General features: G+C 40.6%; 1 protein-coding gene across 1 annotated transcript in view; it reads left to right on the top strand.

Annotated features, from left to right (window-relative positions):
* The window catches only part of LOC121863031 (cell adhesion molecule 4-like), a 36,672-nt gene extending 18,285 nt beyond the window's left edge, over positions 1-18,387 (top strand). The window contains exons 3-6 of the mRNA XM_042361490.1: positions 10,467-10,602; positions 11,687-11,823; positions 14,793-15,039; positions 17,081-18,387. Coding sequence (XP_042217424.1) covers positions 10,467-10,602; positions 11,687-11,823; positions 14,793-15,039; positions 17,081-17,148 — 588 coding nt within the window. The 3' untranslated portion in view covers positions 17,149-18,387. The remainder of the gene's footprint in view (positions 1-10,466; positions 10,603-11,686; positions 11,824-14,792; positions 15,040-17,080) is intronic.
* Positions 18,388-19,614: the final 1,227 nt, after the last annotated feature.

Below are 19,614 nucleotides of genomic sequence, written 5' to 3'. Positions count from 1 at the left end.
GTATATTGGTGGGAGAATGCAGTGAGGGAGAGGGGAGGGTGTTGGGGAGAGGGAGGGTGTTGGGGAGAGGGAGGGTGTTGGGGAGAGGAGGGTGTTGGGGGAGAGGGAGGGTGTTGGGGAGAGGAGGTGTTGGGGAGAGGGAGGTGTTGGGGAGAGAGGAGGTGTTGGGGAGGAGGGAGGGTGTTGGGGAGAGGGAGGGTGTTGGGGAGAGGGAGTATGAGGCAGGAACACAAGGGAGGGAAGAAGAGATGAGGGGAGAGGGATGGAGGAAGGGAGAAGGGGGGTTAAGAGAGAGGGAGGAAGGAAGGAAGGAAGGAAGCGAGAGGGAACATGAGGGAATGAAATAAGGGAGAGGGAATGGGTAGAAAGAGGGAGAAAGGGAGAGGGAGGGAGAAGAAGGGATGAAGGAATAAAGAGAAGGCAAGAGAGTATACCAACAGAGAGCTCTTAGAGTGTGGAAGAAGCCTACCAAGAGCTCAGGCAGGCAGGCAGAGAGTCAGCGCTCATTACCATGGGTCTTCCACCTTGTGTAGTGTCCCATCCCTCAGTTTTATGTCTCATTAAGGGGTTATCTGAGTGTCACCTCCTTCAGCGGGTAAATAACTACCTGACGTAACTACATACACGTTATTTATCAGTAGGTGAGATGTTTATACTCCCCTGACTGTAGAGTTATCGCGTCTTGCTGCTCGGGAATAAGTACCAATGTATGTATTATAACAGCGTGACTCGTTCTAGTGATGTACTTCCTATACCTGAGAGAGAGAAATGCGAGGAATAACAACATCAGAATTTATATGGTGGGGAGGGGCTGGGAGGGGGGGGTAGGGGCTGGAGGGGAGGGGCTGGGAGGGAGGGAGGGGTGTGGGGGAAGGGGTGTGAGGAGGGCTGGGAGGGGAGGGGTGTGGGAGAGGGTGGGAGGGGGGTGGGGGGGAGTGGAGGGTGTGGGGAGTGGGGAAGGAGGATGTCCACTAAGTTGGTGATTTAAAGCGGAGGTAAGTTGCCTCCAGCCAGGGTCCACTAGACAGTTATGGTCCATTCCGCAGCTCTACGGTGCTGGGAATATTTTCTACCTGGTTCATTGATCACACAGGAGAGAACACCCCTTTCCCCTTCCCTGCTTCCCCCCTTTTCTTCCTCCTTTCTCCTTTCCTCCCCCTTCCCCCCTCTCCTCCTCCTCCTCCCTCACAGGTTTCACTGATAGAGTCCTTCATGGTAATCCTTCTCGCTAGACACCAAGTCCTCACTCACTTCCTTCTCTCTCTTATTCAAATCCACAAACATTTCCTCCCTCCCCTTCTCTCTTAATCTCTCTCTCTCTTTCTCTTCTTTGTTTAGTTTTCTCACTTTTAGTCTCTTTTTTTTTCTTCCTCACATTCGCTGTTAACTTTTCCTCCCCTCTTCTCCCTCCTCCTCTACCTTCACACTCTTTCCAAACTCACTAGCTGACATTCGCAACTTTTGTTCTGAATCAGCCAGAAGAGCGGTACCATTTGCAAGCACCAGCCAACTCACCACCCATTTGCACCGCCTCTTCATCACTCTAGCTTTCACCACTCTCACGACCCCTATCCATGAAAATATGTAACAGCTAAAAGTGACATTACACATCCTTACTGAGGTCCTGATTTTACATCCTTCTCCTCTTCCTCCTTCTTATCTCTCTCTCTCTCTCTCTCTGAAACAAAACCCACTAGCACCATATCTTCTCTATATTTTTCCCTATACGTCTAAAATAATTCTATATCACTATACTCTAATTTATAATATACCATAGATACCTTCACTACCTCTCTATGTCATTCGTATTATTCAACGCCAACATATATTACTACACAAGACAAAGTCACTAGTACAGTAAGCAGATTCCTTCCTTAATGAATTCTGACTTCATACTTATCACCTCACACTTAACACAGGTAATAGCATCTCTCTCGTTTCTCTTATTTCTACTGTGATTCCGTCCATAACTGACCAATCAGAACCTTCCTGCTAGCGTGTGTTTGTTTACATTGGGTGAATGATTAAACGACAATAACAACAGCTAACCAACAGAAGGCATTTTAGAAGATTGTTGACATATTTTCACCGTCAGTCTTATCCAAAGATGAGGAAATAATGGGAGCCCTCAATACTCTCAGGGCTGGTGAGGTCTTAAGGTGGCAACAGAGACCAATAAGGGGATCCCATGCATATATCTTACTCCAGGAGGCTTATAGTGTGAGTTACAGGGCCTCTTACAGCCATCCTAGGCAATGCTATTACCAACATTTCAGTATTTTATTGTTCACTTAAATACACATTGCTACGATCCGAGGCCCTTGGCTATGACGTGTTCTTGTTTTCCCGCCAGCGAGACGATGTATTGTAGCGACCAATGGGGGGGAGGGTAGGGGGGAGGGGGGAGAGGGGGAGGAAGGGGGGGAAAGAAGCTCGTAGCTCTCACAGGGGCCCGCGTTATTCCTGCTCTTGTGGTCCAAATGCACTTTAAAGATTAGCATTATTCACTCTGGCTGGATCGCATGAATAGGGCGGTCAGGGTACGTCAAAAACTTACCTAATAAAAACTCGTTAAACTAAACCTAACCTAACCTAACCTAACCTAACCTCTGATGTTGTGTTATTAAGGAGGTTAGAAGATCATAGGGTCAAGGTCACACCACTTAAAGTATATACTAAGTGGCATGGGTTATAGGTCACACCCTGTTAAGAGACATACCAAGTGGCGTAGGTCAAAGTTCACACCCCTGTTAAGAGACATACCAAGTGGCGTAGGTCAAAGTTCACACCCCTGTTAGCAGACATACCAAGTGGCGTAGGTCAAAGTTCACACCCCTTGTACACAACATACCAGGTGGATTCAGTTGCTGCCCTACTTGATTTAAATCCAGTTTAGTGTTAACAGGTGAATAAGTGGAGACTGGAAGCTATCACATACTGAAATTAACTTCTTGACTGGCTGGCGGCATCTCACACAGCTCTCAAACTTCGGTGTTGGAAAGTTTGTAACAGATTGGTGGAGGGAGAAAGAGGGACAGAACGTGGCTAAGATTTTGTTGTGTGTTGTGTGTCGTCACCTTGGTTTATCGTGTTAAAGGTAAAATTTGACTTTAATTGTCGGAGTTTTTACTAGTACTACTACTACTACTACTACAGCACCACCACCACCAACACCACCACTACTACCACCAACACCACTACCACCAACACCACTAACGACAACAGTATCTCCATCGCTTCACACAGTCGACAATAAACCGAAAAATGGAAACAGGAAAAATACAAAACTTATTGCCGCCATAACAATAATGATAATTTATCTGTCCAATAGGCCATACGTAATATATAAAGGTGTAAATAACAACAAAATTGAACATGGCGAATTTTTACATCGTATCCTGTAGTGAGGAAGACTATGGGTTAACAATAGCAAGGGATTGCTGTAGCGACGTGAGGTGAAGGATTGTGAGTTGTGTTATTTAGCGTGAGGATGTGAGGATGAACATTTAACATTGTTCATCCCAGACTCTGTAGATTTGTTCACATATTTAACATTCTAACATTTTTTAACTATTGCTGAGGTGGTCGTGTGGGTACAATACTAGCTCCCTGCCTTTATATTCACTGGTTCGGTCAGCTGTCACCCCCCTCACCCCTCAATCGACCCAGCTCGAACGAGGGTACTTGACTTCAGTTGTGAGAGTGAGGTCAGTGGAGTGTATTGTCTCCTCCACTTCGTTCCTTGTGTTATGGTTGACAGTATGTTGCATCCACACCGCCCTTAAATGAACGTCCGTTTAATGGGGTTCATATAATTAAAAGACTAGACAGTTACTAGGAGAATCAAGATGTCATTCCCGTTATAACAGAGTAAATATCAAAGTCCTTATACAAGATACAGATGATACACAAACGTATAATCTTTGTCTCGAGGAAAACAGAGACACAAACGTAACAAAAACAAGCAAAAACAAACAAGGAAAATATTCTCCTAAAGAAAAAAAAAAGACGATTTAAGATACTTCAAGAAAATTAAATAATTCGTCCAATTCTGTAGATGCGAAGGAGACAAAAGTGACTCCTTTATTTTTCTCACCCAGCCGAGGGACTGTCCGTTTTATCTACGGAGCTTCTGACAAAACGAATTAGAATCCAGAGTCCTAGGCTGTCGGTCTAGGTTGTCGGCGTCGGCTCGAGTAACGCAGGTGATATCGGGTAAGTGAGGGGGGGGTGATATCGGATATGTGAGCTGATATCGGCTATCGGATCGCCTCTGCCTGGGTGGAATGGCTCTCTGAATCGATTCGCTATTCACCGTCGCTTTGATAATCTGTGTCTATTTGTCTTCAGGGATAGCTTCTTGTCATTTTATAAGTTAGCCTCTATTTTACAAGCAGAGTTCTTTTTTTTTACAAGTATAGCCTCTATTTTACAAGATATCATATACTTTTAAAAAACTAGGTCTTTTTTTACAAGTTAAACTCTTACTTCTTGTAGGTATCCATCTTTTTCAAGTTAACCTCCTAGCTTACAAATCATTCCATACTTTGACAAGTCTAAGTGACGCATCGACCAACCCCCAAAATCTCCCGTGACGGATCGCCCAATCTTTAATTCCCCTGTGACGCAAAAGGTCCACTCCCAAGACGACCCTCTGTGACGTAGTGGTCAGTTGAACAAAGGATTAGTTGCATATGACACTGGGATCTACTCTAACACTACCTGGAGATACTGACAAATTGTGTTCACCTGAGACCCGCCAGACTCGAATCTACAACTTTTTCTGAATACTTAACGAGTGAGTTTAGCTTATACTGTTGAACCTAACCTAACCTAACCTAACCTAACCTAAGGTAACATAGGTCATACATTATCATCAAGTTGTCGTTAAATCAAAGTCGTTTATGTCATAATTTTATATACGTAAGTTACCTCTAGTGTCGTCTTGTCGTTACTATCGTCATCGTAGTTGAAGTCGTTGTTTTCGGGGTCGTATATGTCGTTGTTATGATAATAATTTTAATCGTGATTTGGGATTAACAATTATCAGCTCTTTTTGGGGGGAGGAAGAGTTTTAATTTCAGTTTTGTATTTGCCAAGTAACATCACACACACACACACACACACACACACACCTGACAGCTCACACCATCCTCAGATGACACTTATTATTTGGATATCGTAAGGTGAGAATCAGGTCTGTTTTGGTTGGCTCCTCACCTGCCTTTCTTACTTCCAGGTTAAGTTAGGTTAGGTTAGGTTACGTTAGGTTTCTTTAGAGAGATAACGACTCCTAATGATAGCTGTAAGACCCAGTGAGAGATAGAGACACAACGACCCCTTCAGTGTGAGAGATAGACACACACACACACACACACACACACACACACACACACACACACACACACACACACACACAACACACACACATTGGTCACAATAATAACACAATAATAACAATAATAATATAATACTACTCTTCAAATCACTGCCTACAGCCCTCGAAAATTTATTAACGCTGGTCCTTTACTCAGAGTTACCAACGCTGGTCCTTTACTTAGAGCTACCATGAGAGATTAATGACCACGAAGCGTTAAAGCTGAACTACCCTCAGTAATGGTATCGTCCCTTCAGACCCTTGTTAAGTTTTTACTAAAGAAAATACTATTAAAAATCCCTGGAGTTAAATTTCTAAAAAATCCCTACTAAAAAAAATCCCAAGAATTAAATTACTAAGAAATACCGACTAAAAAAATCCCAAGAGTTAAATTACTAAAAAATCCCGACTAAAAAAAATACCAAGAGTTCAATTACTAAAAAATCCCTACTAAAAAAATCCCAAGAGTTGAATTACTAAAAAATCTCGACAAAAAAAAATCCCAAGAGTTAAATTACTAAAAAATCTCGACTAAAAAAATCCCTCGAGTTAAATTACAAAAAAATCCCTACAGTTAAATAACTAAAAATCCCTACTAAAAAAATCCCCAGAGTTAAATAACTAAAAATATGAAAGAATTTACTATGCATTGAGGCTGTAGACTAACTTATTTGCATTCGTTAAAGAAAAAACAAACATATATGAATTTTATTTTTTCTCGGTCATGTGAGGTGAGTTAGTAAGTGTAATTATGAGGTAAACAACACGTAATTATGATCTGGGTCGTTAATTACGCTAATTAACATTTATAAAGTAATTAGCTCAAGATATGTAACAAAAATATACAAAAATAATATGATAAATAATGATGTAATAATTGAATGAAATTAGGTGAGTAAAATTGAAAATAATAATAATTAAGTAAGAACTAGGTCATTAGAACTGAGTCATTACCTGTGTTAAATGCCACTTACAGCCCCCCAAAAAATCATATGAAATATACCTTCTTAGTTAGGTCAGGTTGCGAGCTATTAACTAACTAAATACCTCACTTATACAAACCTAACCTAACCTAACCTAACCTAACCTAACCTAACCTAACCAAACCTAACCTAACCAAACCTTACTAATACAATCATGAAATAAGAAAAGTTAGTTGAAAAAAAAATGAGAGAAAGACAATTTGAAACACACTGTAAAATGTAAAAAAAAAAAGAAGAGTCAATCATATAGAGACTAGACTTTTTGTAACACCCTGTATATTAACAGTAAGAAATAAACATTAATTTTGGTTAGGTTAGGTTAGGTTTGGTTAGGTTAGGTTAGGTTAGGTTTGTCGGCACAACACTGGTGGCTTCTAAACTGACTCAAGTCCCCCCGGGCACCTACTACCTGATTTTCTTCTTCTTCTTCTTCTTCTTCTTCTTCTTCTTCTTCTTCTTCTTTTTCTTCTTCTTCTTCTTCTTCTTCTTCTTCTTCTTCTTCTTCTTCATTTTCTTCATCTTTTTCTTTTTCTTCTTCTTCTTCATTTTCTTCATCTTTTTCTTCTTCTTCTTCTTCCTCTTCCTCCTCTTCTTCTTCTTCATTTTCTTCATCTTCTTCTTCTGTCATCCCTCCTCTTCCCCTTCCCTTCCTCCCTCTCCTCTTTACCTGCCAGTCCTCAACCTAATCCTTTTCTTTTCATCCCTCTCTTCCTCCTCCTTCTCTCCCATCTCCCTCACCCTTACTCCATCACTCCTCCTCCTCTCCCATCTCCCTCTCCTCTAAAAATTCTCTTTCGTCCTTATTTCCTGTTTCATCTCCGCTTTCCTTCATCTTTTCTCTTGTTTTTCTACCCTAAATATTTTCAGTAATCTGGTCCTCTCATACAAAAAAAAAATCTTTATCATTCAATTTATATTCATCTTTAGCTCTTGGTTCTTATTCATTATACATTACGTTTTAATAACTTCAATGTCATCCTGTAATATATCAAGTGTTATTAATTGCGTTATTGTAGTGAGTGTCGTCATATAGATCGTTAAATTACGATACTTTACGATAAACGCTAGACTGTATATCACTTCATAAGGATTTAGAATTGGTCGTAACTTGTTGACTCACTTTAAAGATACGATTCCTTGATAGATTCTTATATGGTCGTAGGGTTGAGGTTTTGTCGTAATTAGAGGTATAACCCTTTGAGGATGGTGGTTTAACCCTTTGAGGATGGTGGTTTAACCCTTTGAGGATGATGGTTTAACCCTTTTGAGGATGATGGTTTAACCCTTTGAGGATGATGGTTTAACCCTTTGAGGATGATGATTTAACCCTTTGGGGATGATGGTTTAACCCTTTTGAGGATTATGGTTTTAACCCTTTGAGGATGATGGTTTAACCCTTTGGGGATGATGGTTTAACCTTTTGAAGATTATGGTTTAACCCTTTGAGGATGATGGTTTAACCCTTTTGAGGATGATGGTTTTAACCCTTTGAGGATGATGGTTTTCCCTTTTGAGGATTATGGTTTATACTTGGGGATGATGGTATGAGGATGGTGGTTTAACCCTTTGAGGATGGTGGTTTAACTCTTTTGAGGATGATGGTTTAACCCTTTTGAGGATGATGGTTTAACCCTTTGAGGATGATGGTTTAACCCTTTGAGGATGATGATTTAACCCTCCATGACTCCAAGATTTAAGAACAAAAGAACCTATCTAATTTACTAAACACTCAACTCAGACGAATTCTCAAATGTTTATGGAATTCCCTCATAAACAGAGATGCAAGAACGCACTAAACGGATTCACTAAACTACGGTACATGGACGCATTTTCAGATGCTCGTAAGATTGAAAATTTTCTCTTAAATGGAAATTTATAAAACAGCATCAGATTGTCTTAAAGTTACGACACAAAGATGAATTCTCAAGTACCATTATGTTAAATTTGTCTCAAAGCTGCAGATGTTAGGAGAGCATCTACAACTAAACTGACTTGAAATTGAAACAGTAATTTATTGTCCAAAATGTCATCAACACTGAACCGAGACTTTTCCTTAACAAGATTCGTTCCTTTTAGCACAAGTTAAGGAATAAAATTAAGTTATAGTGTCTTTGTGAATCGAGGTCACAGTCTGTTTGGTTAGGTTAGATTAGGTTAGGTGAAATTTGTTTAGTGAAGTTTGTAATTTTGTTAAGAATGGTATTGCAGTAATAATAATAATAATAATAATAATAATAATAATAATAATAATAATAATAATAATAATAATAATAAACCTTCCTATACAAGACAGACTGACCACCACACACACCAACACACACACACACACACACACACACACACACACACACACACACACACACACCAAGACACTCACTCACTAAAACATGTTATCGTAAATGGGATCTTTGAGGAGTGATGTTCTTACTAGATTTCCTATAGTTTGTGATGATTTTATTAACCTCACCTAACCAAACCTAACCTAACCCACAGTAGTCATAGCTGGGTTAGTTTGGGTGCTGGAGGTGGTGGGGAGAGAGGAGGAGCTAAGATGACACGTCATACTCTGTAATAGCCAATCAGGTCACGTCATGTTCGGCTATACGTGGACTTTGGTATATAGCGAGACGTTGGGGAAGGGGGGGGGGGGCTAGTGGCCGCGTATACACAGCACTGGGAACACGCATCTCTAAGTCATATCTGTTGGTCGACGCTTCCAACACTCGTCCAACACAATTTAACGTCGGTAATGGAAGCAATCATTTATACTTTACTGGGAATTCTAAATGTAGTTTTAACGATAAGGCCATCAAGTTATTGCCCTCAGTGAGTTGTATCTGCCTCGATTATTGGCCAGTTTACACCGTGTGTGTATGTGTCAGCAAGAGCGCTATTGTTGTTGGTCATTTACCATTCAGCCGAGAGATGTGTGAGTGGAGATGTTGTGTGAGGCTCGTTCTTGTGTGGTACATTGTCCTACACCCCGGTACTGATCACGGGGCATATGGTCCACTTGGTGTTATGTGTATTGCTTTGACTGTCATTAAATTTGCTGTGATGTGAATTGGTATGGCCCAGGGAGGCTTGTTGCTTATTCAGTCGTAGTTCTTCCCCCGACCCCATCCTTCCCCATCCTTCTGCCTCCTCTCTCCTTCCCCATCCTCCAATCCCCCTTACCTCCTTATCTATCATCCCACTACGTCCCTCCTTCCTTCCCTTCTCTTCCCTCCACACACACACACACACACACATAAAACACAAACATCATCACCTCACCAACTTTAAACCTCTGACTTGACCCCATCATCACAGTGTCTTAAACTTATACAAACACCAACGGCAAAAAACAAATAAAAACAAAAAACAATGCGAGGATAACAATTACTATTATTATTATTAGTGTGTGTGTGTGTGTGTGTGTGTGTGTGTGTGTGTGTGTGTGTGTGTGTGTGTAGCTTCCTGGACATACACTCCCAAAAAAAATCAAGTTCTTGGCAACCGGACTAATACATCGTCGACATCTACATCAAGGCAAACTTTTACGTCAAAAAATTCTGACAAAAGTTTTAATGTGAAAGTTATTTGCGTCTTTTATGCCGGCGTCTTGGTGTCCGTCTTGTCACTACCACACGCCAGGGCTCGTCAAGAAGGGGTAGGGGGGGGGTGAGGAGAGGTGGAGGGTGTGGAGGGAGAAGTGAGGGGTGAGGAGGAGGCAGGGGTAGGTAGTGCTTCTTTCATGTGAGATTCTTCTCTGGTTGCAACACTGTAAACTTTCCCTACCAGATAAATGAATTGCAAGAGAGTGGAGCGCTCCGGAGTTGTTGTTTTATTGCTACGTATTACGAGTCTCTCTCTCTCTCTCTCTCTCTCTCTCTTTCTCTCTCTCTCTCTCTCTCTCTTCTTACTAGTAAATGTGACCTAATTTGACCCTTACGATTGCGACTGGGGCCTATTGATAATGAGACCCTCCTCCCCTTGGGCCTGGGTAGGGTAAGTTGGGGCCAATTTGAACAGCAACGGCGCCTTGATACACCCTTGACGAGAGCAATAATAATAACTGTTCACGTGTAGAGGTGTACTAAATAAGGTGTACTGTACTCCGGCAGGTGGGGAGCAGCACGGGGGAGATGGTTGTGCTGCAGGACCTGGAGTTGGCGACCTCTGGCACATACAGGTGTGAGGTAATCACTGAGGCGCCGCTCTTCATCACCAGGTTTGGTCAAGGCAACATGACCGTGATAGGTAAATCATCTACATCTGCCTACACCCACCTGCATCCACCTATACAACCCCCTGTATCTCCTGTATCTCTACACCTGTTTACACCCACCTGCATCCTTCTACACCCAACTACACCCACCTGTACCCAGATTCACCCAATTATGTTCACTTCCATCCACCTACACCCATAAATACAGTGTTACTATTCCTCTATCTAATTCTAAGTTATAGTAGAATTTCAAAACAAATTCAATGATAATTTGGTCTTTGTGTTTACCTCAAGTTAAGTGTTTACTAAAATGGGGTAAATTTATTATAAGAACCTTTGAGAATTAAGCTTCTCTTTGTGCTTTTTTTCCATTGTTTACCATTTATTTTTTATTTAGGTCTGTAGCCCATATTTTTTTTCGTATATTTTGTTCGTATTTTCACCTTTCCTGTCTCTCTGTGTGCTGTGTATATAATTTTTTTTAGTTCCTTTGTATTACTGTATTTATTCATTACGACTCACACCCATAACTTTTTGTGTTGGAAATACGACTTACTCCCTCAAAGGCGTTCTAACACTAAATTGAATCCTATTTTGATTTTTGCCTATTTGGTTTTCATTAAGTCAAACCAATTACTGTATCTTCCATGACTTTCCTCTTAATTTTTGTTTTTAATTTTTTGACTTCTATTAGGTACAAATCTGTGAAGCTCTTGATGTTAAGTTTTGGTGAAGTTAATTTTCAACCTGACACTTTTACTTCCTTAGCTGATTAGTTCTTTTGCTTGTTTCTGTAACTTTCATCGAATATTGGCACGAAAAACTATGTTGACAAAACCTCTGGTATGAAAAACTATGTTGACAAAACCTCCAGTATGCAAAACTATGTTGACAAAACCTCCAGTATGAAAAGCCATGTTGACAAAACCTCTGGTATGTAAAGCCATGTTGACAAAACCTCTGATATGAAAAGTCATTTTGACAAAACCTCCCCTAGATGTACCCCACTTAGAAATTCATTTTTTTAGCATTAACTCTAAAATCCTGTTCCAAAACTCTTACATGACTCTAAGTTATCTTCTTAAGAGAACTGACTTAGTATTTACGTGTCCACAGACCTACCAGAGAGCGCGCCAGTGTTGGACGGGGCCAGGACGAGTTACCAGCTGGGGGAACGTGTGGTAGTCAACTGTACCTCCCTGTACTCCAAGCCTGCCGCTACCCTTCAGTGGTACATCAACGACCATCTTGTGGTGAGTGGTACATCAACCCCCCCCTCAAGCTTATGGTACATCAACCCCTCAAGCTTATGGTAATCAACTTCCCCCTCGCTTAGGTATATTCAGATACTATATTAAATAACATTCGGATTACTATGTTATTATATATAGAGGCTAAATGCTATATTATTCTCGGTTAGGTTAGGTTAGGTTAGGTTAGATTAGGTTAGGTTAGGCTAGGTTAGGTTAGGTTAGGTTAGGTTAGGTTAGGTTAGGTTAGGTTAGGTTGAGAATCTATTACATTTCGAGTCCATTTCACGTTCAACTTACAGTGCTACACCTTCCCAGAACCTAAGTAGGAGCTAGATTAATGAGCTGAGTTAATTGTTTTGCTTCCTGTGTTGTGTTGTATTGTGTTGTTTTTGTGTTGTGTTTTTTGTGTTGCGTTGTGTTGTTTCCTGTGTTGTGTTGTGTTGTGTTGTTAGACTCAGTTATATTCCTCTGGCAGATGGAGTTGTTTCCTAACTGTAATGGTACTTTGGTGGTATTCTCCCCCCAGTAAAAGTTAAAAGTCAAAATATTACCTGTAAAAGTTTCTTGCAGTTTTATAGTATTCTGGAGTGTGTGTGTGTGTGTGTGGGGGGGGGAGGGGAGATAGCACACTGTATACTAAGCCTTTGATACACAAGAAGGTAAGAAAACTGGCACTGTACTCGATAGCCTCCGTACTCCCAACTGTAAAATTAGCTACCTATTTACATCTATTGTACCTATACTTCCCATCCTAGCTGCTGTACCTACACTGCCCATCCTAGCTGTTGTGCCTACACTTGCATCCTAGCTATTGTGCCTATGCTTCACATCCTAGCTGCTGTGCCTGCACTGCCCCAGCTGCTGTTCTCTGCAACATCACCTCAAAATCCCAACAGATCGATGAAGAGAATGACTCAGAAACTCCGAGTGACTCAAAATGATTCATAATGACTCAGTGACTCATCATCAGTTAAGAGTCGCAACGTTCTGGGTAAAAATGATGACAAACACTCATATTCAGAGGTACTTTGACCACACGACTGATAGTTGTTTGCGTCTGGCCAAAGTATTCTATTCACGGTCAATCTCTGTTTGTTTACCTTATGAATAAATCTTTCTCGTGATGAAGACGACATGAAAGGCTTAAAGAGAACAAGTTATGGTTATCGAAGTGAGAAATAAATAGAGAAACATCTTTTAGAATTGAGTCAGTAACTTATATACCTGTAATTACCTTGATTCTGCACAGGTGTATGATATTAAATAGTATATATATATTATACCTGGAATACTAACATAAATATATTCTATTCACTGGTTTAATACACACCTGAGAGAATCTACACAGGTATATGAAGTGTATAACCTCCTGAAGTATAGTACAGAAATGTATAACCGGTAAAAGTGTAGGATACTCACTGGTATAATCCCGGTACAGGTGTAGGATACTCACTGGTATAATCCCGGTACAGGTGTAGGATACTCACTGGCATAATCCCGGTACAGGAGCCTGGGATCTACAATTAGTCGCGTGGGAAGAGGAGGTGGAGGATGGGTTGATGGTCCTCAAGGTAGTAGCTCAGTCGGGCGATTTGTCCACGGAAATGGGTTGGAAGCCGGCCATGCAAACTATTACTGTAGACGACCACATAAACTGTCTCTCTGTGTCGCACCGTTTCCCACACGGGTACCGGCAGTCATTAATGAGTGTGGGATCCCTTATATGACACAGTTAACAGTTAATTGTGGTGTAAGATTACTTGGATGATAGTTTACAGTTAAATGGAGTGTATGATCCGCTGTAAGACGCAGTTTACAGTTTCCTAAGTGTAGTGAGACTGACTGGAGACAGTTTACTTTTGACTGGATGTAAGATCGTATGATAGATGGAGTTTACAGTTTACTGATGCAGAAAGATCATTTGTTGATAACTCATCATTCTGGATAACTCACCACTCTGGATACCTGTAGTTCACCTGAACACGTTGATAGTCACGATGTTAAGAACTATACCTAACCTAACCTAACCTAACCTAACCTAACCTAACCTAACCTAACCTAATGACCGAAAATTAAAAGAAAATAACGATGATATTTAGTGAATTTTAACTCTTGATTTGTTTATTGTATTTGTTAATGATCTATAGGGATTATTACCTGTGGTTAATTAGTCTCAGGTGAACTTATGTTTTAGAGGATAATAATTAATTAGATCTGGATAATTTTCACCTCATTCCCCCCTCCTCATTTTCCTTGTTTGTTTTTTTGTTTTAGTTTTTATGAAGATTTACAAAACAATTTCCTTGGAACAAAGACATAACATAAAATTCCAGCAACTTTTCAGAGGAGGAAAGTGAGAGAGTGAGAGAGAGAGTCAGAGAATGAGAGAATGAGTGAGAGAGTGAGAGAGAGAGTCAGAGAATGAGAAAATGAGTGAGAGAGAGAGAGAGAGAGTCAGAGAATGAGAGAATGAGTGAGAGAGTGAAAGAGAGAGTCAGAGAATGAGTCAGAGAGTGAGAGAATGAGTGAGAGAGTGAGAGAGAGAGTCAGAGAATGAGAAAATGAGTGAGAGAGTCAGAGAGAGAGTCAGAGAATGAGAGAATGAGTGAGAGATTGAGAGAGAGAATGAGAGAATGAGGGAGTGAGAGAGTGAGAGGTAAGTGTGTAGTTTGGCATTCTTCCTTACTACACTGAGACACTCGAAACAAGGTCTTCCAGTCTCTTGTGTCAGGGATTACAGTATATTATTTTATGTATATGGAACGAGTATAAGAGCTCTACCATGATATAAACCTATTCTAGCAATAACACCATGATAGAAGCACAGGAAAACCAGACAGATCTATTTTCCCTGTGCAAATAAGAGCTCTACCATGATATAAACCTATACTAGCAATAACAACATGATAGAAGTACAGGAAAGAGCTCTCCCATGATAACAGTGTAATAATGCCCCTGTTCTCCCACAGACACAGGCAAACCTGCTGAAGAGGTACAAGCTGCAGAAGGAACGGGATGGCTTGGAGACGGCCGTGTTGGGTCTTACCTTTGTCACAGCCAGGAGCCACTTTCCTAGGGGCGAAATGCGACTCAAGTGTGTCGCCAAAATAGCTACAGTGTATTTCCAGTCTCAGGAAACTTCTGTTATTGAGACGGGTTATATGCTTCACACCCAACCAGAGGAACGACGTCACAATGAGAACTCTTACTTCTTCGGTAGGTGTTTGAAGACGTTGTGTGTACGTTAGGTTAGGTTAGGTTTAGGTTAGGTTAGGTTTAGGTTAGGTTAAGATAATGTTCAACACCTCGACTGTCAACGTTTGTTCGTTTAGCATGTGTCAGGAGTTATGTATATCAATGATCTAATTCTATCACTAGCAAGTCTACGGACCTGGCGCACCCACATTCAACTACTTAATGCCTTGATATACATGTAAGAGTATACATAATACTGTATGCTTTGGCTGATGGTGTGTACGTCTATAGAGTCAGTTTAATCTTTCAATATATAACTAGTATACAAGGTCATAGGTCAGGATCACTGGTCAGGGTAACAGGTTAGGGTAACAGATCAGGATCACAAGTCAGGATAACAATTCAGGGTCACAGGTAAAGATATCAGGTCAGGGTCACAGGTCAAGGTCACAGGTCAGGATCACAAGTCAAGATAACGGGCGAAGAAAACAGATCAGGGTCACAGGTCAGGGTCAAAAATCATGGTCACTGGTCAGGATAACAGCTCAAGATAACAGATCAAGATAATAATTTGATGAATAAAAGAACCGTTTATCCCTCACACACATCACTACATATTCATCACACCAACTAAATCATCACTAGCCAGATCCTCAGTTTTAATGGTGACTCTTCAGTGTTACGGGATTTACTTAGATGGGGAAGGAAGCGACAAGAATGCAGACGGCCTTAGGTAAGAAGAACGCTGGCTTCACTTTGGCTTCCTCGGACCACTAAGCTTAAGATGTCAGCGTTTTTTTATAAGGATACAAAACCTATCGCTGCAATGTGTGAAGAAATGTACAGACATATATTCATAGGGTAAATGTTGCTATAGTGGTGAGATCGCCTTAACACGGCAAGTTTTTTTAGCGTATCATGGTAAGTGTAAATTCTATAAAATCGTGACCCCTTAAGTTTTCGTACTTAAGGGGTTGATATATCGTACTCAAGGGGTTAATATATCGTATTCAAGGGGTTAAGTCATTGTACTCAAGGGGTTAAGTCTTTGTACTCAAGGGTTTAAGTCATTGCACTCAAGGGGTAAAGTCATCGTACTGAAAAATCACCGTAGTCAAGGGATTAAGTCATTGTACTGAAGAAGTTAAGTCATCATACTCAATAAGTCGTCATCATACCCAAGAGGTTAAGGAAAGTGGCTGCCAGTGACCGTTCCTTGTTCCGTGTTCCCTGCCATATTTTTCCGTGTATATCATCTCGTGTTGCAGACCTCCCCCAAGTCCTGGTCGATGCCCACAAAGGCTCCGTGTATTTCTCTCTTAATGGACCACTGTCAATCACCTGCCACTGAGCTCCTGACCACTGTACAAACAACAGCTTTCACCTGTCTGTCCAACACTGATATACTGTGCCTTACCTGTCTATCTTACACTGTGATGATGTTAACACTAAGAAGAGGCACATTCCTTCCTTCCTTCCTTCTATCCGTCCTTCACCCTCCTCACACTCCCACTCCATCCTTCCTTCCCTCACCCTCCTCACACTCTATCCTTCCTTCCCTCACACTCCCTCACACACCTACACCACAAATCTCAACATACTCTTCCTTGTCTCATTACTCACTACCTCTCACGGCCAAGTCGGGGTATCAAAGTGTATTCTCTCTGCTTCAGTGGCGATGAGAAATGAGTTGTATTGTTAATGGCTTACCTTCGTGGTTCACAATAACAACACTGAACTCTGACGTGTTTGGGTGATGGTGATGGGTCTTCATAGTGTGATTAATAGTGATTGATTTTTGCACTTGTAAGTTGTAATTAATGAAGATATTTTAGTGGTATGGATTAATTACCTTTTATTATTATTATTATTATTATTATTATTATTATTATTATTATTATTATTATTATTATTATTATTATTATTATTATTATTATTATTATTATTATTATTATTATTATTATTATTGTTGTTGTCTCTGGTCTGCCTTTAGTTATAAGGTATTGGAGTTCCCGTGGCCTCCCTTCAGAAGTGTAATGTCAGTATTTCCTTGTCTTTACAGGGAGTGGCGCCGACAGATGTAGCGCAGGATTATTTCCACTGATCCTGGTGGCTCTCCTTAACACATAGACTGTGGATCCTGACCTTCCAAGGGAGTCCTACCAGGTCAAAGGAGGTTCTATTAGTACCCTGCAAGTCCTATTAAGTATCAGCAAGTTTTAATAGCTCCTAGCAAGGCCTACTAGATCCCAGATGTCCTACCAGATCATAGCGTATCCTACCTAGCCCCAGCAAGTCCTATAGGTTCCAACACATGCTTGTAAACATCTGTCTCAGAGCCTGAAGAAGCCACAGTCAGCAGGTGTAAAGGCGGACACAAGTGACTCACAAGACAACGAACAATAACAGCGACTTAACCAATCAAAACTCACATCTGATCACAGCAGGAAAATTCACTTGTTAGTAACCAATCAGAGAGAAGAAGAAGAAGAAGAAGAAGAAGAAGAAGAAGAAGAAGAAGAAGAAAAAGAAGAAGAAGAAGAAGAAGAAGAAGAAGAAGAAGAAGAAGAAAAAGAAGAAGAAGACCTTTGACCCCCTGGATGTGGCTGAAGAAGATAGAAGATGAAAATGAGGAAGAAACAGATCTCATGAACCAGGTCTGACATGATGCCTGAAGTGAATATAACAATCACCAGTTTAGACATGAGTGTGACAGGTTAGTGCTGTGGTCATATTCATATCTCTTTCTTATCTCTAATCAATTGTGTTATCTAGAAATGACGGGAGATATACCTAGGCTTGAGAAATAGTGTTGATGACCAATACGTGGTGGTCAAAGTCCCGGGCTAAGGCAGAAAGAGAGACAAAGAGACACGTGGATATGTTTTGTTTACCAGAAAGACATATCTTGGCCTGGATTTACAATATGTGTTTGTTTTCTTGCCTATCAGAGACAAAGAGACACTTACCATGTTAAATGTTGATACTAGTGTGACGTGGAATTAGTGAGTGTTTATCTACGTAGTTTAAGAGACGTATAATAGTGATAATATTTATAGATATAAAGTGTTTAATAATGAACACTGCTGAACAGATAATATTTATTCTTGAGATTTATGTCAGAAAGTAAATAAACTATATACATTATTCAACAGAACACATATACTGCAAATATCAGTCACAAACTGCTCAATACCATGTGACAAACAGTTAAAGATAAACTGGATCAATATAATCAGTAATAAGTGTAACAAGCAAACAATGCTGTGAGACAATTCGGTAAACAATGTATCATAATCTGTAGTTAATTGACACATACGGATACATAGTCTCCCACTGTAGCTTCCCTGTGTCAGTGTTTGTTGATTCCCCCCCACCAAAAAAAAAAAATAATAATAATAATATGTGTTAACTCAGTGCTGGGGTTATGACTCGGCTACGTTTGCGTCCATTTTGTACAGTGAATTAACTGACCCCGGCCTCTGAGGACCCAGAACCCTGACTGGCTCCAAGCGTCCTCCTGTGTGAGTTGTCTTAGTAATGTGGCTCAGGTAGTGAGGGTGTAGCAGGTGAAAGAGGTGATTGCTGACAGTACCATACAAGATAGTGTCATGAGAAGCCATCATTCCACCATGTTGACAGTACCATGCAAGATAGTGTCATGAGAATCAATCACACTACCATAATGACAGTACCATGAAAGATAGTGTCATGAGAATCAATCACTTCACCTTGTTGACAGTACCATGCAAGATAGTGTCATGAGAATCCATCATTCCACCATGTTGACAGTACCATGCAAGATAGTGTCATGAGACTCAGCCACTCCACCATTCAACATTATGCAGAGGACAGAGATGATAATCATTGAGTGTAGTACCTGTACATTTGTCCTATATGTGTGTGTGTGTATGTACAGTCCCCTTCACTCGTACGTTTACAGAGGCTCGTCAGGTTTTGTGCGCTGTGTTTGTTTACATTCTACGGAAAGAAACTCGCAATAGTAAACATACTATGAAATCAAATTAAAACAATCTTAAAACAAATATCTCAATAATAATGATTTGTGGAATATTTACATGACGAGCCCCTGTAAACGCACAAGTGAAGGGGACTGTATAAGTAAGTAGGTAGAGAGAGACGAGTAGAGCTGATGCTTCTTTGTGTTATGGTACAGTAGTTAAGTGTTAGCCAAGTCCCTCATTAGACATACCTGGGAATGCTATCATCGTTTAGGTTCCTCTTCGACCTGTGTGTCTGTAGTCAACCTCGACGAGTTGTATGAGACGCATGTATGATACGTATTTATACATATAAATACACACATACATATCATATCACACTATACCACACTAAGTGATACATATACCTTCCTTCTCCACACACACACACATACACACACACGATTACTCTCATACCATTTTATTTCTGTATTCCTTCTAAAAACTGTAAACACAAACAGGCCACCCAATTAACATTTATCTTTTTGTTGAACGGGTAAGTTCCCTCACACTCACTGGGTCATTACTGTACGTGGACGGACTGAAGGCACCCCAAGGACTAACTCTCAGTGCCATTTAGTAATTCCTCCATGAC

This window comes from Homarus americanus, unplaced genomic scaffold (genome assembly GCF_018991925.1).
Source record: "Homarus americanus isolate GMGI-L3 unplaced genomic scaffold, GMGI_Hamer_2.0 scaffold54679, whole genome shotgun sequence".
NCBI classification, from domain to species: domain Eukaryota; kingdom Metazoa; phylum Arthropoda; class Malacostraca; order Decapoda; family Nephropidae; genus Homarus; species Homarus americanus.
This window is presented reverse-complemented; position numbering and strand designations above follow the sequence as displayed.